General features: G+C 41.7%; 5 protein-coding genes across 6 annotated transcripts in view; 3 read left to right on the forward strand and 2 right to left on the reverse strand.

The window, feature by feature from the left end:
- The window catches only part of LOC6578741 (protein prickle), an 80,151-nt gene extending 73,080 nt beyond the window's left edge, over positions 1-7,071 (reverse strand). The window contains exon 1 of the mRNA XM_002004613.4: positions 5,487-7,071. Within this exon, the coding sequence (XP_002004649.2) occupies positions 5,487-5,578 (92 nt within the window). The 5' untranslated portion in view covers positions 5,579-7,071. The remainder of the gene's footprint in view (positions 1-5,486) is intronic.
- On the forward strand, positions 359-2,373 carry LOC6578749 (serine protease inhibitor 42Dd). The gene is made up of 3 exons (XM_002004621.4): positions 359-1,401; positions 1,493-1,643; positions 1,734-2,373. The coding sequence occupies exons 1-3, from the start codon at positions 421-423 to the stop codon at positions 1,850-1,852; spliced, it is 1,251 nt and encodes a 416-aa protein (XP_002004657.1). The 5' UTR covers positions 359-420; the 3' UTR covers positions 1,853-2,373.
- On the forward strand, positions 2,131-4,901 carry LOC6578750 (serine protease inhibitor 42Dd). The gene is made up of 4 exons (XM_002004622.4): positions 2,131-2,220; positions 3,411-4,306; positions 4,382-4,526; positions 4,629-4,901. The coding sequence occupies exons 1-4, from the start codon at positions 2,190-2,192 to the stop codon at positions 4,748-4,750; spliced, it is 1,194 nt and encodes a 397-aa protein (XP_002004658.2). The 5' UTR covers positions 2,131-2,189; the 3' UTR covers positions 4,751-4,901.
- A 1,026-nt stretch (positions 7,072-8,097) lies between the features above and the next one.
- On the forward strand, positions 8,098-8,622 carry LOC26527337. 2 transcript variants are annotated; one of them, XM_015163304.3, is made up of 3 exons: positions 8,098-8,204; positions 8,270-8,410; positions 8,476-8,622. In XM_015163304.3, the coding sequence occupies exons 1-3, from the start codon at positions 8,156-8,158 to the stop codon at positions 8,544-8,546; spliced, it is 261 nt and encodes an 86-aa protein (XP_015018790.1). In that variant the 5' UTR covers positions 8,098-8,155; the 3' UTR covers positions 8,547-8,622. The 2 variants fall into 2 exon arrangements, 1 of the variants encoding a protein (XP_015018790.1); XR_004364224.2 differs by having other exon boundaries at positions 8,139-8,208.
- LOC6578751 (serine protease inhibitor 42Dd) lies at positions 8,562-10,102 on the reverse strand. The gene is made up of 4 exons (XM_032730535.2): positions 10,015-10,102; positions 9,060-9,934; positions 8,850-8,994; positions 8,562-8,781 (listed from the first exon to the last, which is right to left on the reverse strand). Exons 1-4 carry the CDS (start codon positions 10,022-10,024, stop codon positions 8,657-8,659), a joined length of 1,155 nt encoding a protein of 384 aa, XP_032586426.1. The 5' UTR covers positions 10,025-10,102; the 3' UTR covers positions 8,562-8,656.
- Between the last annotated feature and the right edge of the window lie 12,778 nt (positions 10,103-22,880).

Here is a 22,880-nt window from a genome sequence, read left to right on the forward strand (position 1 = left end):
ACCCCATATCCACTATACCTTTTCTCATAGTGTATTCCAAATCTTGCGCTCTCTTTAAGTTAATTGATTATAAATACATTTCTAATAGCTTTAATGGATCTGCGGAATCTACTTAAATCTTGACAGTGCTGGTAATTAGGTCACTTACTAGATAATCATTCTATCTCATTCAGCTGTCATGCGGAGTCAACCTACCCTCTCTCGCTCGCTCTGTCTTATCAGAATTTCAATTAAAAGCAACTTTGAGTGTTTTTTTGTAGATCCTAAAACCTGCTCTGTGTCGCCGCTACATTCTGTTTTGATTTTCCGGCTCGCGTGTTTCTTTAATTGAGTGTGAGCTCTGGTGGCAACAGCAGCAACAGCATCAGCATCAGCTTGAATTTAAATCTTAACTCAATTTAAAGCTTGGAAATACCCCCAATGAGCTACGTTAACTGGAGACGACTTCTAGTCGTAACAGCTGTCGTGCTTCAGCTGCTGCTGCTGTTCAGTAGCGGTGCGAACGGCAATCCGGCAGCTGCTTTAAGCGGATCTACCGAACGCTTTGGCCTGCGCCTGGCCACGAGTCTGGGCCTGGCACAGCCACACAGCAATGTCGCTGTCTCCCCGCTACTCCTGCAAACGGCTCTCACTTTGCTCTATGCTGGCGTCACGCCCAGCTCGGCGCCAACAGCTCAGCAGCTGCGCGTGGCTCTGGAGCTGCAATATTTAGGTACTCCGGAGCAGTCGGTGCAGCAATTCAGGCAGCTGCTGGCGGATCTGAAGCAGGAGGTGGCCATCGGCTGTCAGCTGCGACTGCTCAGCGAGCTCTACACTCAGCAGCGCTACACCTTCAGCTTTCGGGATGAGTTTGAGGCGCGTGCCGGTGCTTTGGGCATAGGCGTGCATCGTCTGGACTTCGACAGCTGGGCAAGCACAGCGCAGCAGATTAACTATGACTTCCTGAGGCGCAGCAACTACAGCGTGGGTGAGCTGGTTAGCAGCCATTTGCTGGAGTCCACCAGCGGCTCGGACACTCCCTTCTTGCATGTCTCGGCGCTCACATTTCGCGCACCCTGGGCCCAGGCCTTCGATGCACAGCAGACGCAGCGCATCAACTTCTTTACCGAGGGCAGCCGCAATTCCAAGCTAGTGGATGCCATGTTCATGCAGCATCGCCTCCGCTATGCGGAGCTGCCCTCGCTGGATGCCTGCGCCGTTGAGCTGCCCTATGCCACAGCGGGCCTCAGTCTGCTCATCATTTATCCCAATCAGCCGCTGGGCTTGGCCCAACTGGAACGTCAGCTGCAACGCATCGATCTGCATCAGCTACGTCGAATGCTGAGCGAACGCAAAATCGCTTTAACCCTGCCCAAGTTCAGTTTGTTGGCCCACACCGAGCTGCGCAGAGTTCTAGAGCAAGTAAGTTAAATTCTAAAATGATATATATAAGATGTTTCTGAATCTAGCTGTGTATAGTATATAATAAAATTAAACCTCTCTCTGCCTGCAGCTGGGCCTGTCCAAGCTTTTCACACCCGAGGCTCAGCTACACAATGTGTTCAGCTCAATTTTGTCCAGCTCGGCGCCACATTTGACCGCAGTGCCACACACCGTGCTGCTCGAGCTGAATGAGGCGGGCGGTGAGGCGGAGCAAACTTTTGGTAAGCTCTTTAAATTAGCTTAAGACTGGTATTTCTTTTGACTACAGCTGCATTTTATTGTTCTCCCCTCCGTCCACTGCCCCCCTTCAGTGGCTGCCTTCACCGATCTATTTCGCAGCACATTATCCCTGGTGATCAATCATCCGTTCTTCTATGCCGTCGGCAATGAGAAGACCCTGCTACTGGCGGGCCATGTGGTCGACATCTAGAATCGAGGACCAGAGTCTAGCGCAAAGGTTATCGGCTTATCAGCGCTCCGTCAAGGTGATAAACGATCTGTAAACAAAGCAACACACGAAAAAAAAAAAAAAAAAACCAGCCAGCTGATCGACTAATTTACGAGAATCTAAGACGTAATCGCAGCTCCAAAAGTCTCTCACAGCCAGCCACGAATTCAGTTCACATTCGGACGCTCAACGCGCGACGACGCAAAATATTAATCAAGCGAAAACAGTTTCTCTAAAAGCACACACACACATAGAGTAATATATATACACACATACATATATGTGTATTTATTTCGCATATATATAAATTGAAACAATCATGACGCTCAGCTCAGTGCAGTGCCTATTACGTAAGCCTCAATTATTGCCTATAAGATCTTTATAAACTTGTACTCGAGCATACACAAACAAAAACCAGTCTCAGTCTACGAAAAAGCAAAGTGACAATATTTATGGCTCGATTTATTGATAAAAATTACAATAAACCACAAAACGAAAATGAACAACATTTGAATACCCTAGACACTAAAATTTATACATTGAATATGTATATTTGTTTTATTTTATTAGATGAACTTGACTGATATTGTAAAGCTTATCAGCTCTATTGAAGTGGTTCAATGTTAATATGATTATATTGGATTTTGATCTATAGTAGCTTTACTGCCTTAAACTACGCGCAGCATCTCTACCAAATCACTGCAATATATTTTGGGTGGAAGTCTAGTTAGATTAGATAAGAAATTATTTAGCTAAGATTAGGTTAATATTATATATATATTATATATAATAATATATGTATGTGTATTTCTGCATACGATTCTTCTCAACTACGTTACTCACTTTATGACACAGCCAGAATACCCCATCTCTGTCAGTATAACTAGGCAAGAGAACTAATGGGTTGTTTATGGTCTGTCATAACAGAATCAAGGCTCTTCAGAGACAATCGAACAAGACAACGCGACACATAATTTAATTGGAATTTTATTCCAAAATATTGGTCTCGTATGCATATATCTATGTGACAGATGTTGATGATGACAATAGCTGTCTGTGTGGGCAAACGAGAGCCCAAACCCGTGATAAGATTCATGGCTATTAAAATTTCTAGATGGTATATTACAGAACTTTTGGAGACCTTGTCAGATCGTTTTCTGCAAAGATTAGCTTCTGTTAATATTTTGTTTGGGACCAGCTTTCAAATCAATTTTGGATTTGCATATCAAGTATCAGATTTTATCTGAGATCGCATTAACTGACTCTGATGAGAAAAGATATTTGTTAAGTCTCAGCAAGATTTAAATAAAGATTTATCTACAAAAAATCGATACTTTTCTATATAATTATCAGACATATACAAAATTATTTGGTTATAGAAATATTGCTGCAAATTTGGTAAACTGTCAGATTGAATAGGACTTTAGTATTCCTATATTTAATAATATCTTAAATATGCCCTATTTTCTGAAGTATTTCTCTGGTATTTATTTATTTTCATCTGAATTTTGCAATCTACTACAATAAAACTTTTCACCAGTTTCCTTGGCAATTCTCGGCAGCTGCCAAGCGAGAACCTCGGCCGGCTTAGATGCTGCCCGAGATCGCAATCTGCTCGCTGCCGATCTCTACAATGCAGTGGGTGCGGAGCGACTCAATGAGAATGTTGTGATTGGCACCGCCGCCATACAGACCTCGATGGCGCTGGCCTTCTTCGGGGCCAAGGGCCAGACAGCCATAGAGCTGAAGGAGGGCATGCGCTTGGGCATTGGCGATGCGGATCAGGTGTCGCAGCGCCATGGCAGCTTCCAGCAGGCGCTGACGCGCGACAACAATCTGCGGCTGGCCAACAACATCTACATCAACGAAAATCTGGAGTTCAAGAACTCTTTTCGTGATGTGGCTCAACGTCAATTCGACTCGAACATTGAGAAACTCGACTTTCATCCGCCGTACAACAAGCGCACTGCGGCTGCCATTAATCAGGCTGTGGCGACCAAGACAAATAATCAGATTAAGGACATACTCAGGGCGGAGCTGCTCAACGATCGCACCGAGGGAGTCATTGTAAATGGCGTCACGTTCTCCGCACCCTGGCAGAAGGCCTTCAAGCTGGAAAAGACAAAGAGTCGCAGCTTCCGCACGGGCGATGGCCAAAACGTCAATGTGGAGACCATGTGGACGTTGCAGAACTTGAACTATGCCGAGGTTAGCAGCCTGGACGCCAAGGTGTTGGAGTTGCCCTATCAAAATCAGGAGTTCTCAATGATCTTGCTGCTGCCCAATCGCAAGGATGGCCTGCGTGCCCTCCAACAGAGTCTGGTGGGCAAGAATCTGCTCACCGAACTGGGCTCGATGAGCATGCAGAAAGTGGAGGTGGAGCTGCCCAAGTTCAGTGTCACTTTCGGCCTTAGCCTCGAGAAACCTTTCAAGCAGGTGCGATAGCAGTTGAAGTAGTACAAGAAATTCTTAGTCTAACTCTATTGATCTATTCATCTGTTCTCTATCTAGCTGGGCGTTACGACCATGTTCTCCCGCGAGGGAGACTTTGGTAATATGTACCGTATGTTCGTCAGCCACTTCATCAACAACGTCGAGCACAAGGCCCATGTGGAGGTCTCTGAGGCGGGCGTCGAGCAGCCTCTGGAGACGGGTGGTAAGCTATAGCTTGCTATATTTCTCTTTGACAATTAATACCCTATCTTTCTCTCTCTCTCTCTCTCTCTCTCTCTCTCTCTCTTTGTTTTCACTCCTTTAGTTTTGAAGGGCTTGTTCTCGCGCTCGAAGAAATTTGAGGCGGATCATCCATTTGCCTTTGCCATCAAATACAAAGATTCGATTGTCTTCATGGGACACATTGCTAATTATGCTTATGTCTGAGCTCAAATTTTACCCTCCAGCTAAGTTGAGGTGCAAATTAACTATCAAATTCATTTGTTTTCTTTTCTGTTTTTATGTTTTTAGTTAATGAACGCAAATTTGATTAGCAATCAAATTAAAACAAATAAATTTTGAATGTCGCCAGCATAAACAAATCGTAAATTTATTATTTATAGTGCTGTAGAAAAGCAGAGTAGCTGAGAACAGTTAGACGAATGCAATAAATTTGTAACTTAATGTTTATTTAATAAACTGTATTTAACTGGCGTGTGGGTTAAAAGAGGGCAAGAGGTTTATATCCCTCTGTCTCATTCGATTTGGTATGCTAAATAAAGATAAGCTAACATAAACGAGTTCTGGGTATAGAGTAAAGACTTTCTGCATATTCAATTTTACAGAGCATTTTCCTACATCATCTTTTTACAGGGTACGCACTAGTCAGTCGCTTTCAGTATATATATAAAAGATCTACCGTTTTAATATTATGAATTCCAAGTTCAGCCTTGACAATTGATTCTAATCAAGAAATTCTATTGGAATTTTGCTTATTTTAAGAGCCTTAAAAACAATAGAGCAGAATGATCAAATATTGAGATAACATCAAAAATATTAAATAACCTAAGCAGCTATACGAAATTCGCAGCAAAATATATAACGAAATACAAAATGCAGGTAAATAAAATCATGTTTTAATTATCAGCTCTCAAGATCTTTTTTATTTTTTCTCCGGACTCACCTTTCGAGCTCCAAATGCATTTTATTTGTGGTATCCATAATAAAATCCTTGCTGAAACGCTTATCGGCTTTGCTGTTTCGCTTGATTTGCATTCACAAATATATTTAACGCACACACACTGATGTATATCAACATACATATGTATGTAGGTATTTGTGCACACACATAAATTAGGATTTCAACATATTTCCTATTAATTTGCCAACAAAAAAGGCGCTGAAGGTGACTTGAGGTGAAGCCAAGCGCAGGCGCAGCCTTTTATTTATTTCTATCTTTACTCTTTACTCTTTACACTTTATACTTTACTCTTTATTATTATTGTTGCTATAATTTATTGGATTTTCTGTCGCGTTTTCCTAATCACACATAAATCAAGCAAATTCTTGTTTATTTCTCTTGGACTCTTTGTCGTCGTTGTTGTTGTTGTTATTGTGACAGCATCTAGTACAAATCTTTATGTGCAGTTAATTTGGTTCAATGGCTGCCTGGCAACTGGAAACTGGTTGGCATTACACGCGATATTTGGTATTTGGAAAAGCTCAATGAGAGTTGGCCAAGTGGGAAATTTAACGCGTCACATTAATTGCTGCATTTTTTGTAGCCACTGCGCTTCATTTGACGCGAAATTGTCGCACTGTGGGGCGAATCGTGCAGATATTTTGAGAGCATTTAAAATAATTGATGCGCGTTTTCCACTTTTACTTCTGCTGCACTCACACACATACACAGACGCACGCATTCACACACTCAAGCCGAAGGAGACGGGAAAACTGGTCAACTATTTCTTCTTATTTATTTTGCGCATGTAGCGCTTAATGCCTGACAGCCTGGACGGCTGGAAGGCTGCCGTTTTTTCCCTTCTTCTACTCTTTTTTTTTTCTCTTTTTTGTAGGTAGCCTGAGCCAACAAAAACAAACAAGCTACCGATTCTGACGGCCAGATAAGCCCAGCGCACACACGCGTGGGCGGCAACGATGGGCGAAGGAGCAGGGAGTGGGTAGCGCGGCGCGGGCAGCTGCACACTGCAGTTTCTTATTCGCGCAAACTAAACACGCACAACAACAAAAGACGTGAAATTGAGCAAGACGCGTTCAGAGCAGCGAATGCCGAAATACGTCTGTCTCGCTTGACACCAATACACAGACTGCGCGATCCTCGAGCGCGCACAATTGTGCACCTTACGAGCACACGAAGCCCGAACGCTCTCTCTCTCTCCCATACACTCATACTCATATACTCTTTTGGCTCCAACTTCAAATGCAACTTCAACTGTTGCGTCGGCTGGCGCTCTCACACACGAGCTCTTTTTCACATTCCCACTCTCTCTCTCGTATTGACGATCGCTCGCTTGAGTAAGAATACTGGTTACTAAAATACTGGGCACGCTTGCGCTGCCGCTATTGTTGGCGCTGCGTCTGCTCCATGTAATTGTTGTTGTAATTGTAATTCTTGTAGCGCGCCCTCGCTTCATCGCTTCATCGCTTGTGGCCAGCAGCTGCCGCTGCAGCAACGCGGGCAGCGACGTCTGCCTTCCCTATCTTCTTCCTTGTCTCTCGGTTCTCTTCCTGCTGTCCCTTTGTTAGATTTGTTTGTACTGCTTGACAAGTTTTTCTTTGTTTCATGTTGGCTTTGCGACTGGAATTTCAAGTGGGCACAGTCCAGCACCCTATTCCTCTATCTATACCTATCCCATTCCCCCCGCCCTCCATCCACACCAACCAGCGCAGCAGGTGCAGCTGCAGGCGCAGGCTAAGGCGCTTTTAAAACAAATGCCACAAATGTCTGAAGAGCTCCCTCTCTCCATTATCGGATCGATCTGATCTTGCAGGGGCAACACAGCCTATGCCAACTGACTGCTAAGCTTAGCGCATTTCAATGCCCTTTAACCATTTGGCATGCACTTTGCAACACTGAAAATTAAAAGAAAATATATATTATAAAAAATATAAATATGAATTTAACATATATATACAATTTAGTGTAGTGAAAAATTACTTTTTTTTTAATATCAAATATTTTTGAACTAAGATATATTATTAGGAATTGGTGTAGTGTTAACAAAAATACTTTCTTAGTTTCCTTAGTCTTCTTTTTACATATTTAAGAATTTATATATACAATTATATATCAAAATAATATTTATATATGTATATTATATATTTTAAATTATATATTTTTAAAATTAAAATACCAAAATATCTAGAGATATATCTTCTAACCTTTTTCACTCTACACCCCGAATTTTTCTGAGTGTCTGAATTCACAATGAGTTCTTAATTCCCGAACATATTTCGGAATAAATTGAATGTTTTAAATATGTTGTATGCATAATATAAAAGAGAGCACATAATTCTTATGGCTTTCCTTAATTTCTTCTTATCTTTTCATTTATTTCTTTCGTTTTATTAATTTTTACCTTTTTGTTGTGCCTGGCTTTTTGGGTCACACGTAAAGTGGACGAGGCATATTTAAAAACCCAAAATTATGGCTGTTTGTATATATTTTTAGCATGTCGAAACGTGTGTAAAAAGCCCAATAACTATCCGAGGCCTTTTCAATATGGCCTAACCAAGCGGGACTAATCAATTCTATTAAGCAATTAAGCACGGTTTAGCTAAGTAGAATGGAATTCTAATGGAAGTTTTTATAGATCAAAAAACATTTCAGAGATGAAGATCATTTTGTTGCTACTCTCGACATTAGCTCCCCTCAGCCTGGGTTGGTATGACTTACATATCACATATTGTATTGTATGCATTAATGTAGATTTCGATTCTTTGCAGCTCGAAATTTGTATATACCCAGCAAATGTAAGTCCACCCTGCTCTCTTTAGAAGTTTGCGCCTATGTGGGATGTTTCATAAATATTGATCAAAGGGATATCGAATTCATTAACTGTGAACGTGAACTAAGAGGAAGGCCACGTAGGTTATCAATTGAAATGACCCGATCGATTTATTTAAAGTCCATTTTCCCAACTGTATTTTAGCCCTGAACTTTTACTCGGAGGGCAAGTGTGGCCCACTGTTGGTGCCCAAATGCGAAACTTTTGAATTCTAAATAAAACGTTTGAGCTGAAATTGACTCTGAAATTTATTCAAGTTGATGAATGCTTAAATAATGAAATGACATAAAATTATATTGCTTGAAAAATGTCTTATAAAACGACTTCAGAACTTGACAATGTGTCCGGTGAAGTAAACCGCGTGCTGATCGCGTATGAGGAACACAAATGGATGATCGGCCACGAAGGTCTTGGGATCCAGAGGCAGAGACATGGGCACCCCAGCAGCATCTAGATGGGAGAAAGATTGTTAAGATCAGCTTAAGAGATATAAGGGCAGTTAGGAAGGTCGCACGTACAGCTAACTCCAGCAGCCTCGCAGCCGATCTCGTTGACATCGATGAAAGTCTTGTGCTGCACCTGGGTGATGCGGGTGCCAATGGGCGACTCATCGAAGATGTTGCTAAAGTCGGCCGCATCCGAGAACATGGCTTTGATGCCCATCTAAGGACGGCATCAAATATGAATATCTGTGTACCGGGACGAGGCCCTAGTTAATATTAACAAACCTTGAACAAAGTGGGCTTCAGATCGGTGTCAAACTCAAACTTGAACTTGGGCAGATAGACAGAGACACTTTGCCATTGCCAACGATCCTCGAGCAGCTTAAAGTCGACGCCCTTCAGCTGCTGCTCCAGCTGCTGCAGACCCGTGCGCTTGTTGGGCAATATGAACCACATGGTCATATTGATGTTCTCGAAGAACAGCTCAATTGCCTTGGCGTCGAGCTCGGGATAGTCGGCATAGTAATACCAGTTGTCGGCAAACATGGTGGGCACCTGAATGGAGCGCTCCTCGCTCAGCCAGAAGGCGCGATCCTTGGTGTCCTCGTCATTGAATGGACGCGCCCAGCGTGCCTTGAAGTAAATGGCATTGATCAGTGCCACATTGGTGTCCGGCTCCAGTGCCTCCACCACATGCTCAATCTTGCCTTGAGTCTTTTCCTTGACCCAATCGTTGATGCGCTTCAGTGCCTCGTCTTCATTGTCGAAATTCAGACCCTCAACACCAGAGTCGAAATACTTCTCGGCTACCTCACGGAAATGTGGAGTCACCTTTAGCTTCTCGCGCGTGTAGACTTTGTTGGCGATCTCCAGCACCGTCTTGGACTTGATGTACGAGTGCAGCAGACGATGGTAGCTTTCGGCGAGGCCGTCTTTGCTCTCCTTAGCGGACACATGCAGCGTGCGCTGCAGTTCCGTTGCAGTGCGGCCCTCGGCGCCGTAGTAGGCCAGGCCCAAAGCCAGCTGGACGGACACGGGCGAGATTACGACATTCTCGTCCTGGCGATCGGTGGCCAAGGTTTGGAAAAGTTCGGTGGCAAACAAGTTGCGTTCTTTGATGGTATTCGCTGCGGCCAGCAGCGGCAGCAGCAGCAGCACTACTGCAAGACAACAACAAACAACAACAATTCGAATCGATTCAATCAATGCCTGGCCGAATGCTGGGACAACAACAACTTACAGTGGTTCATTGCGCTTGCGTGGACAACTCAAGACTAAAAGTGAAATGGCCATAGAAGCTGTCATTTATACCTGCGCCAGGAATCAGAATCACCCAGAATAAAGCAAAGCAGCGACGTTAGCAGCGCTGCTGGCTGCGACAGCGACGTATGTGCTGCGCATGCCAAGCAGCCAAAGCAAATAAAAGATAAAGCATGAGACAACAAGAACAAAAAGAAAGGTAGGTGGCGCAGGAATGACAGCTTCTTCTGGTGGCTTCTGGACGCTCAGAAATACTGGGAACAGATCGCGTGCTCTCACACACACTCTAGCACAGAGGGCTCGCACTCTCTTTCTCTCTCTCTCTGTCTAGTTGAGAGTGCGCGCCCACTTTACACTTGTTGCCCTTTTCTTTTGTTTGCTTTGGGCTATTTTATGTTTTTTTGCGAGCGGATAAACGCGCTTACCGCTTCAGCTCGGCTGTCAAATTAAAGCGCGCGCGTTCACAGTGCCTTCTAAAGGTGCATTAACTTGAAAATGCATGTTTTATGCGTTGCATTCAAATTGTTTATTTTCGTATTTGTTTAGATAATGCGAACATAAACAAAACGCAGCTAAACCAAACAGTGCATTGCGTAAATTGTTTATCGACTAATGTACCAACACACACACTCACACACACACACACACGTGCACATGTGAAGGCATGCTTAACAGCGTTCCAATTAAACGCAACACGCACACATAAAATTTATGCGTGCAAGTGGAGAAGGCGACTGACTCGGCGCTCTTGGCCTGGCCTTATCCAATTTTTTATCATTAAAAGGGGAGCCACTGCTGCTGTTGTTCTTGCAATCCGTTTTTCTCTTTTTTTTTTTTCATTTTTGAGGCAGGTATCAAAGTACCGAAATTTGTTATTTATGCACAGTTTGTGTGAAATGCTAATAAATTTTAATGGAATTTTAAAAACATGCTTTATGGCCGGACTGAAGGAGGTGCATAAATACACATATGAAGCCAAAAAGGCGAACAATTTATGAGAGTTGAACACAAATTTAAGCAAACGGCTGTTCAGCTTTGTATTTATGATTAAGTATCGTAAAATTTGATTTCTTTTCGACTACTGTTTGCGATAGTTTATTGATTCTGGCTGAGAGTTGAAAAAACGAGATAAAACACTTTCAGCTAAAGAGTTGTTCAAGCAGCTTTTGACTTAGGCTTATATATTGGCAGATGAGTGTGCGTGTGTGTGTGTGTGTGTGTCCTGGCAACGACCGAAGCTGCCAAAGCTGCTGACCGTTCTGATTGAATGATTTCACTGATCGAGACAAACCATGTTAAAGATCGTGATGTTGTTGTTGTTGTTGTTGCTGTTGGTCCAGCTAAGGAGTCTGTTGTTGTCTTTATAGATACACAGCACGGCAGCCAAGCCAGAGCAAAAAAAAAAGGAATGCCGATAAAAAAGCGTCTTGGGGCTTGGACAGCAAAGTCTGATGCGCGGCAGGTCGACAGGCGACAGGCGTCAGGCAACGAACAAGGGGGCGGTGCATGCAACGGCAGCAAAATGCTGCTGATAAAAATAACTTGCCACAAACAAAAAACAAAAATGGAGAAGAAGCAGCAGCAGAAACAACGCTCTTTTGAGCCGGGCGGAAAAGCACAAGAATGATGAGCCAGCAATAACAACAACAACAACAGCAACATTAAGTAGAAGAAGAAACAGCCGCAGCTGAAGAGCAACACGAATTATGTGATCGGTGCAGCATCTCTCTCGCTGTGTGGGTTTCGTATCTCCAGCTCTGCGTGCACGTAACCCAAAACCAGTTGATGATAGAGCAAAAAACTAAGAAGGCAACCAGCCAGAAAGAGAAAGAATAAGCCAAGAGCAGCCAAAGTGAAAGAGTTGGAGACAGTAAAAGAAAAAAAAAAACAATGACAAGAAGAAGAAAACCCTTTTTTGTTCTAAGCATAAACAATAAAAATGTTCACATAACTTTGTACAAAATAATTGCAATTTGCATAGCAACAAGTACAAACAGAGAGCAGCAAAGTGGTACCATGATCATCTCTTGAAGATCATCTATTGCGTGCGCACTCAATGGGAACTGCTTTCAGCGGGGTACTTAGAAAGGTGAATTGTCCTACTTAAACAGCGGGTCAGCTTTCCAGAGTACAAACTATTGCAGATCTCACAGAGATAGCCTTGAGAAAGTATGAAGAAGACCCACATTATTTTTGTGAATGTCAACTGAGAAAATTGGCATGACGCCAAAATGAACTTGATTACAAAGAGTTGACGAGCAATTATAATAGATAGTTGGCTCAGGAGAAAAAGAAATGATCTACTAAGTTGCAGAGCTTCAACAGAATATATCGTTGGGTAACTGAAAATATTATTCTAGTAGATATTTTGTATTAATAAAAATTCGTGTTTTTTTTTTTTTTTATTATATTTTATCATTCAATTAATATACCATAGCCGCAACTAATTATAATGTAAAATAATATTTGAAGTAATTTTTTAAATGAACATGAAAATTGGAACATTTCATCCGTCGTCTCTTTTATCTCTCAGGGTGGGGCTAAATTTGTGAGCGAAAATCTTATTTGAGCTACATTTTATGCTTTCGCTAATTACAATTTACACTGCACTCCACACACACACACACACGCTCAAAATCAAAATTATATATATATAGTAATGATTGTATTTTATTACACAAACTGTTCCACAAGTCTTACTGATTGCCGATAATTGGCTTAGCTGGCCTTATCATACTATTATGCCAATTAGAGACTTGGCTATAGCTAAGAAATTTATATTTATATGCATATTGCTGCAATTCATTTAAAGACAACTTTCTTAGAGCTTGTTATACAAGCACTCAATAATTAGCCAATTGCCAATGGATGTGCGGCAATCTAATCGACAGTTTGGCCAGGCAGTTGGGCAGTGAAAACGAGCCAAACTTTCATTCAGTTTCAACAGCAATATTGACAGCAGCTACAACAACAACAACAACAGCAACAGACTGCAGTAAATGTAGTTTATGCAAAGCTAAAAAAACAAAAACTGGCCACGCTTCATGGCTGGGCGAGAAACACGAAAACCGAGACAAACACTCAGCCACTTGACCAGAGCTAGAGTGGATGCTGACAAGCGCAAACAGCCAACAACCAATAACAACAACAACAACAACTACACGACAACGTGGATGACACAAACGACACGTCAATCTAGCCGCTGCCCACATGTGGCATGCAACATTGAAACAGGATTTTCCAATTCGAGATGTTGCTGCGACAAATTAAGCTGGAAAAATGCAAGTACAACTGCAACAACAACAACAACATCAACTACTGCCTTGATGCGTCTCTAGAACTTGTCGCAGTTCTCATTAATTAGCACTAAAATGAGTGAAATCGAGAAACCCTTAAACAGGATCTCTTTGCTGAGCCTTTCAGTTTCTACGAAATCGCCAACATCTTCGTCTGCTTCTTCTTCACTTTTGGCATCAAATAAGGCGCAGCAACATGTTGTTTATGCCCGCTGGGACAGACATGACAGACAGACGCTTGTCAATTGATACAGCTGCTGCGATCTACATGCCAAGTGGGCGCAACCATCGATCGACGCATCGAGCTAGACACGCTCCTCAATTCAATTCAAGCGTATCTACTGCCCAAAGCGAATCAATTTGATTGGCTTTTTGGCAAAGAACTCGAACAGCAAAGCATTTAGATTTGTCTTTGAACTGATTGCTAGATCGTTGCGAACATTTATGCACTGAGAGGCAGAATTCCTAAAAAAAAAAAAAGAAAATATATTTAAAATATGTTTATATAGAAAACAAAATTTTGCTTAATCATTTCTTATCTTTTTGGATTTAATACTCTTGTTTCTATCATTAAAATTCATCGTGAGTCTTCAAGAAAATTAATAAATATATTAAATATTTGCGCATTTCTAATTAATCTACTTAAGTAACTATAGTTTCTGATCTTCAAAATTGATCGTTGATCATAGGAAAAATTGAAAAGCCCGCTCGATTCTTGCTTAATCCATATACAAAAATATTCTTACGATTTCTAGGGGTTTGACTTTCAGCATCAAAATTCCTCGGCAATCTTCACTTAGCTTCAATTTCAGGCAATAAATAACTTGGCCTCTAAGCTTATTCTATGACACATGTATCATATTTTCTTTGCATTATTTTAATTTATTTTTATTTTTGTTTTATTTTTTTGTCATTGATATTTTAGAACCTAATATTTCTCCAAGTGTAACATCGTTTGATTGATGTCACAACACGCACACGCACACAGACACACCACTAAACTGTCCATCATAAAATGTCAATTAGCTGATTGAAATCAGCGTCAAGCGCTATTATTTCAATTTATGGCCAATGGAAAAATTTCGCAGCCAGAACCGTGAGCTGTGGTAGCAGCAAAAACAAAATATATATAAAGGAAAAGCAAGAGCCATGAGAAGATCAAGATGCTGCTGCTCCTGCTGCTGCTGCTGCTGCGCCTACTTTCTGCTGTGGTTTATGTAACGATCAGCCTTTCTTAAAACGTCTCTCGCTTTGCATTGCAAATGAAATCGTTTGCCCGGCCGCAGCAACAATGGCACACGCGATCAGCTGAACTGCGAGCGGCCAGGCCTGAGCCAATGATGCTGTCTGCTGCAATGAAGCCACCCGCTCTCTCCCTCTCTCTCTCTCTCTCTCCCGCTTGCAGCATCTGCCTAGAATTGCCTTGCTGCGTATGTTAATTTTCATGTCAAAACATTGATCAGCAAGAGAACGAGCGAAAGAGAGGGGCACAAAGAGAAGACAGTAGGAGGACCAATTGAATTATTTAAATGCTCTTAAAGGTAGGCAACACTTTTTAATGAGGCAGAATTTGGCAATTAATCAGCAGCATACAAAAGTAGGCAGTACTTTCCAAGGCAAAGCAATTTTAAGATGCGCTCAAAAGTATGCAATGAAACACATTAAGCTAGGCTTAGCAGGGTATTAATAAATTCGCTCTAATGAACGGTATTTTATATAAATTTAATAAAATAAACCTTTTATTTTACTTTTTCTAAATATATAAGTAATCAGTATGCCATCATTTTCCAGTCTAAGCCTAAGGCAACTATTCTCATATCTCTGGCTGCTCTTGATTAGCTTGTCAGCATATGGGAAGTGCTATCAAAACCAATTTCAAATCAACCAGCAGACAGCGATTGCATTGCAGCACCATTTTTGAACGAGCCCAGCATTAAAGCAACAACTGCAGCTGGTTCTGCCCTTATCCTGTCGCATGTCCTGCAGCAGCGAGACAGGCAATTTGTCAAGCGCTCAACCTACGCCTAAAATTGAACTGTCAATTCCAATTTTTTTTCAACACTCGCCGATAAATTTATTGATGTATGCCAATAGGCAGAGCTTTGGACGCGAATTTAGAAGGATTTTTTGTAGGCGTGTGAACGTCAGCAGCAGGCGAGCAGAGCAGAGGGCGTGGGAGGACCGCCCACTGTAGATATATATGCAAATGGAATGAAACAAAAGCCGAGCTGCGATGCGCACATGTGTGCGTTTTAAAAGCGGATTTCCCAAAGTTGTTTTTTACGAGCTTAGTTTACGGAAGCGAAGGGCGCGCGGGCGAGGGGGCAACGGGAAATTTATTGTGCGACACGCCCGCGAAAATAGTTTTAGAGAGTGCGTTTTATGGCCTCGCTGGTGCTGTTGTTGTTATTTTTGTTGTTGTTGTCGGCCCGCGAAAATGTGTTAATGTGTGAGATTCGCTTGGCGACTTTTTGTGCCTGACGTCACACGCGGCAAACTGCCGCCTGTAAGTATGCGGCGCAAAATGTGTTGCCTCGCTTTGTTAGCAGCTGCCTCGTCCACTCACACACACACACACACACGCTGGGCCAACAATTGCAAAGTGTAAAATGTGTTAAGCCAACTGAAATGGGATAAAAAACAAGAAGTTGAGCGCCGCTACTTCTCTTTCTCTCTCTCTCTCTCACTCAGCTACCTCCACTTGAAGCTTAGCAACTTTTGTTGCTGCCCTGCGACTTAGTTTTGCTTTGATGGATGTAAAGCCCCATTGTGTATGAGTGTGTGTGCCAGTGTGCGTGTGTGTGTGTGTGACTGTGTTTTCTTGTTGGATTTATTTGTGGCAACACAAAGATTTTTTAATGGCATCTTTTGTAGCTATTTTTTATGCCACAGCCAAAGCCCCAAACCCATTTCATAAGTGTGCACACACACACACACACTCACATGTGTGTGTATTGATATGGCTACAGGCGAGGGTGGCTTGAAAACTCTTTTAAGCACAAATAAACTTGGCACATTGTTGCCCTTTCATACGTTGGCCACCCCGCCGGCTTTTTGATGCGATGGCTGTAAAGGGGGAGGGCGGCTTGGCGAGATGTCGGTGCCCGGGGTTTGCGCACTCAAGCAAGGTGTTTGCCTGTTAAATTATATAACAATGCAATGAACTGTAAAATACGCAGCTAAGTGCTGCTGCTTAGTGCGCAGCTCTTCAAAATGGAGTCGCTGACAGAGCTGCCAATGGAAAGTGCCATAAATGGACAGAGGTTCGCCCCGAAGCTCCACTCCCAACTCCACTCACCCAAACACATGAGTGTGTGCTAGAGTGGGCTAAGTGGGTGGCTGTCACAAAGCCATTTTATAGCTTAATCATGGCACAGGTGAAAGGTGCTGGCTACTCTTGTAAGAAACTACGTATAAGAGGAAGAGCACAACAGCTGCTTGTACAGTCGCGTCACGCTAAAAGGGAACTATAAAGAAGCTAGCTTTGAAATGAAAAAATAATTGATACACCATTAGCAATACATAAAAAAATTTTCTATTAAGGAAAATCTTTCAATATTTGCAGAAAAAGAAGAAGAAAATTCAACTGAATATGAAAAGGATTTGATTAAAATATCAAAATATAATTTGCTTTGGCTCATTTCACTTGACAAATTCGTTAGGTTTTCCCTCAATTTAGCCAGTCAGGCTAACTATCTGCCTAATGTCAAGGTCGGCCACACCCAATACGAACTAAGAAAAATTTCCAAAAAACACGCCACGAAATTGTGTTAAATAATGAAAAAGTAAATTTCGCATTTAGATAAAAGCAAATGTGAAAATTATGCACGACCTGCGCCTAATTTATAAAACAAACAGCGAAGCATAAACCAACACACACACACAGATACACACAAATACTAACTCACATACTGCGTGTGGCGTAAATGTGGGCTAAATATGAATTACCGAGAAAATAGTGCGCAGTTAATTAAAACATAATGAGCATTAAGCATGGCAGCCTAAAAATCAATTAAAGCATAGCTAAGAGAGTGTGTGTGTGTGTGTGTGTGGGAGTGTGTATACGAGTGTGTGTGTGTGTCGTTCTATGTGTGCGTGCTGTCATAAAAAGTAGCTCACACTCTATACGAGTCTTAGCAGCAAATGCTTTAATGTGTGTAGCCAAAACAAAAAAAAAAAAACTCTAAACAGCCGAAGATTTAATGCTCTTTTTATGGTCAAACTTGTCAAACAAACATCATGTAAGGCCTTGCAATCAAAGCAAATCTCTATAACTGTATCAAAAACATAGTTTTCTAACTTATCACGAGTCCAGCTCGTGATTAAATTATTTGATCATGTTCTTTCAGTTATTTTTGAGCATGTTTAGCATACCTCATATATCGACTTGTGCAGATTTCGCCTATATATCTTAAACATTTTTTCAAACATTTAATATAAATATGTTTAATGTCCTTTGCTAAATTTCAGTTTTATTCTCTCCAAAGTGACCAGATCAATAAGATCTTCCACAATTTCTAAGAAACATTCGTAATATCTTCTGTAACATCTTCTTTAGGAAAATTAAGCTACCCTCTGCTATTATTGCTAAAAACCCAACAGCCGCAATTTGAATTCAAATCGAAATGAAATGACTTTACTTAGATCTACTTATGTGACCCTCATACGAGGGTAGTAAGGGAGCCCAGCCGGCTCTTGGCTGCAGCCCCGCCCACTTGCTGCTGTTCCACCATCCTCCCTTTAATTTAAAGATTACTTTTTCTGCTGCTGCTGCTGAGCGAAGAGCTTTGCGCTCCCTCCGTGCTTTACTGTTTGCGTTCAATTGTTTTTATCAGTTTACATTTAAAAACAAAGTAAAGAAAAAACAAAACAACAAAACAACAACAACAAAATACGACAAACAAATAAAAGTCTTGATGGAGGTTTCTTTTTTTTGCGAAATACTCGCAGAGATTTAGCTGTGATTTAGCCAGCAATCGTTGGAAAACACATAAACTTTTTGCCTCCTTGCTTTCAGTTTTATTGGCATTCCATGGGGGAGCTGAAAGGGTGGAAAGGGGAGCACACTGGAGCTTTGTTTGTATTTGTATTGCTTCGATTTGTTTCGACAGCGGCTTAAACTAAGGCAAGTGCAAAGCTTCGATCTAATTGAAACTTTACTCATTAAATCTCTGCTGAAAATTGAAATTGTAAAATGAACCGAAAAAGGTTAGATAAGGTTAGAAGTGGAGTTGTATATATATATATTTGGATATCTCTATCTATATATACATTTAAACTTCTGAATGTTAATAGGCATTGGAAGTTTGAGAGCAGATAAAAACTGAAGTTGAATTAAGATTGAATGAAATTTAGAGTAATTACTATTTTATATAGAATATATGGATTAATTATAGTCATATAATATGTTACAGGAACGAAATGAAATGATAAGAGACTAAATAATAAGGAATATAGCATATAAGAGATAAGGATAATAATGATTAAGGAATGAAGAATGGATAATGGATATGATTTTTATGTAGCTATATTACATTAGTTATACAATTTTTCGATCCTTTCTGCTTGCAGGAAAAATACATCTTCATCGTCTTCAGTCACTTAGCTATAGATGGTAAATATAATAAACAGCTTGCATATTAAATAGATATGAGATATGCACTTTCAATGGAGCAACTATTACTATAAATATATAAACATATTGATTTCCTCTATTTCCAGCTGCTTTGCATATTTCGCAGTCACTTAATCCGGCTGCACATACGTCTGGGCACATCATATTTATTACTTTTGACAGCAGACAGCCGACAGTCGACGGCAGACAGAAGCTGTGGCTCCATTACTCATCCGGCGCAGCTAGACGAGCGCTGGCAGCTCCTTAGGGCTGCCAAATGCGTTGATGTTTGCATTTGCCCAAGTGAGGTGCGTGTGTGTGTGTGTGTGTGTGTGTGTGTGTGTGTGTGTGTGTGTGTGTGTGTGTGTGTGTGTGTGTGTGTGTGTGTGTGTGTGTGTGCGTCTGCAGCAATGAAATATAACGAATGATGTCACAGGACGAGACGAGGTAAAACATGCGGATGCCTGTCAAAAACATCTGAGGTGCACACAGCTCTCGCTTTCAATGGTTATGGGGCGAAATCCCTCTTCAAAGTAGACAATGATAATGATTGTTGAGAGATAGATAGTGTGAGAGAGAGAGAACGGAAAAAAAAGCAGCGCTCGTCTAACTGTTAGACTAACATTTGGCCGTGCGCATTCTGACAAATAAGACAATTTGTCATTTGATGCAGAAGCGACACGAGTTGCGTGGCAAGAAAACGCTGAGCAACAGGGGCTGTGGCAGTTGCTGACAATGGCAAACAACTAGTCTGGGACACATGTGTTGATTGCCAAAGCTGGGCGCAGCTGTTGCAAAAAAATGTAATAATAGCACCACAACAGTAACAGCAACAGCAACGAGAACAACAACAACAACAACAAAGGCAGCAACAACAATAAAGCTCATGCAAATAGCTATGGGGGCTCTTTAAAGCGGCTTTAATAGCTGCCCAAATAGCTGCAGGCTGACTGCACAATGGCCACAAAAGGCGATTATGCATAACGCACAAGGAGCGAGGCGACCAGAGCAGCGCGCGCTGCATAATTATAAAATTTCACTCACACACTTACGCACACACTCGCACACACTGGCAACATATAAAAATGTAATGGCATTTAAGTGGCCGTCGGCGTCGCCTTTTCATTTGGCCCGCCTCACAGCAAGCAGCACGACGCAATTAATATTATGGCGTGGCAGCAAAAGTTGATGTGCCACAAGCTCCACCTGCCCGACAGAAGCCCAAGTTGAGATTTGCTCGAGGGGCGATATGGGGCGAAGGGGCAGGAAGCACTTAGCGTCGCAACATGCGAAATGAAAAATTGTGTTGCCTGCTTTTTGGGGGCAGCGCAGCCATTGAACTTGGGCCAAGCAGCAACAAACAAGAAGCAAACATAAAAAAACGAAAAATATAAAAAAATGAAATGAAATGTCGCATAAATAATGAAAAAGTGCTTAAAATTCATAAGTGCTGGCCATAATTCACAACCTGCCGGCAACCCTCCCCTCTCCCGACATGACCAATTTACCGTGTCCAACCAAATTGCCTTTGTTCGACTCGAGACTGTTATCAGAGCGAGCATTTATCAAGGCTGCATATAAATTATAGAGTAAATCTAATATACGTATATGTATATGTTCAAGTATGTATATATCTATATATAGCCTGCATATGGCAGACAGCGACATTCTAATTGGGCTAATTCGCTTGCCAAACTTTAGGTTCAGCTTTAGCGCAGAGCTGCGAATTTTCCAAGCTTATGCAAATAAATATGCGAAATGTACGTGACCAAGTGCGTAATATGCAAAAAGTTGAGCAGCTACAAAGCAGCAGCAGAAGTAGAAGCAGCAGCAGCAGCAACAGCAGTAGAAGCAGCAGCAGCAGCAGCTTCAGCTTCAAAGCAGCAGCAACAGCAACAGCAGCTTCAAGTCGTCATTACGCTCTGCGAATTTCAAATGAATGTCAGGCAAAGGACATCCATACATACACACACACACACACAGTCAACTTTCGCACGACATGCTCAATGCTTGTGAGACTGACTGACTGTCATGTAGGCGACAGCATTTGAATTCCTAAACAGGCTAGAGATGTGTGCGTGATGCGATATTTGTGATAGCTTCGGTACAGCTTGAGCAAAGCTAGTATAAACAGAGACTTACAATTGAAATGTTAACTAGGAAAATAAACTAATAATCTAGCTGTTAAGCGGCAAGGCTTGGCTAAAACTATTGAGCATCATTGAGACCTCCATCACTTGAAATCCTCACAACTCGGTATGGGGTTTGCTTCTTCTTATAATAATGGATTTGCGTTGTTATAGTAGTGTTGTGATGTACAGGTTCGACAATTAATAATAAAAAATACAAAATAATAAAATAAAAACAAGTAAGAACGTTGCAGTCGGGCGTTACCGACTGCGGAATACTCATTCACATCCCATCAACAATTTAGTGGTTAAATTTCGCTCTAATACTGTAGAATATACAGGCTTTTCCGATTTGCCACGCCCCTACTGGGCGTAGACACCTCATTTTTGGTCAGTTTCTAGAACGAGATAACAGTACCCTAACTGCAAAGTTTGAATGCTTACTCTCAAAAAAAGTGAAAACTACAGGTATTTTTCGATATGCCACGTCCCTAAAGAGGCGTAGGAGATATACATTTTTGCGGTTTGCCACGCCCCCTGTGGACGGACATATATCCGACAAAGCTTTTTGGTCTTGGGTGATCAGCCCGAGTATATATACAAAATTTGAGATCTCTGGCATCAATAGTGTCCAAAAAATAGCAGAATTTGAAAAATCACTATATCTTCAGGTCCCATTTGTCACGCCCCTAATGGGTGTAGACTTATAATTTTATTTTTAGACTTTATAGAATCATAACATTAGCTGACATGCAAAATTTCAGCATTCTAGGTTTACAACTTTAGGAGATACAGTTTTATCCGATTTGCCACGCCCCCAATGGGCGGAGATATATCCGCCATAGCTTGTGATCTTGGGTTGTCGATGCGGACCTACATACCAAATTTCAGCTTTCTAGCTCTTCAACTTATATGATTTCTGGTATATCGGAAAATGCATTTTCCGATTTGCCACGCCCCTAGTGGGCGGATCGGGAAAATTTTAACACTTTATAAATCGGAGATATACACGAGTATGTGTTCCAAATTTCAAGTCTCTAGCTTCAATAGCGCCGAAATAGATTGCGTTCATACGGACAGACGGACAGACGGACGGACGGACAGACGGACAGACGGACAGACGGACGGACAGCAAGACGGACATTGCACAAAACCAATATACTGATTCACTTTCGTGAATGAGTATAAAAATAATCTGTTGTTAATAGATAATATGGATGTACAGGTTTTACACTACATAAAATCGAAAAAATTAAAAATAAAAAAAAAATAAAAAAAAGGTATAAATGTGAGCTCGAAAAACTTGTACTTACTTACCATTCCGGACTGAACTTATTCACTTTAAGTCCTGTTTAATTTGCTGCTCATTTGATTTGGCCTCTCTTCAAATCATTTTCGCTCTCTCACTTTGCCAGCCTTCATTTGATAGTTTCTTCAAGAAATCTTCTGCAAATGGAGCGGAAGCACGAGCACGAGCACTGCTGTCAGCTCCACTCTGAATACGAGTCAAACAAGGAAGATAGCCACGCCCACACGAACAATGCCAAGTACGCGACGGGCCTGGCACCTCTTTGCGCCCCCTCACAGCAGCCGTGCGCTCTGTTTGTCTGGCAAAAGTAAAAGTTTTGGCATTTAATTTCACAATTTATTTTAATTTGCAGCAAGTGAGTGACTGCCTTATGCCACATGCCAAACGGTTCGTGGCTCGTGCCACGCTGCCGTCCTTCAATTAGCGCGAGGCGTGAAGACTGCTGCAAAATAATGTAGCATGCAATTAGGCGACGCATTCAGCAAAATGGCAAAATGG

Source organism: Drosophila mojavensis, unplaced genomic scaffold, assembly GCF_018153725.1.
Source record: "Drosophila mojavensis isolate 15081-1352.22 unplaced genomic scaffold, ASM1815372v1 contig_80, whole genome shotgun sequence".
NCBI classification, from domain to species: Eukaryota; Metazoa; Arthropoda; class Insecta; order Diptera; family Drosophilidae; genus Drosophila; species Drosophila mojavensis.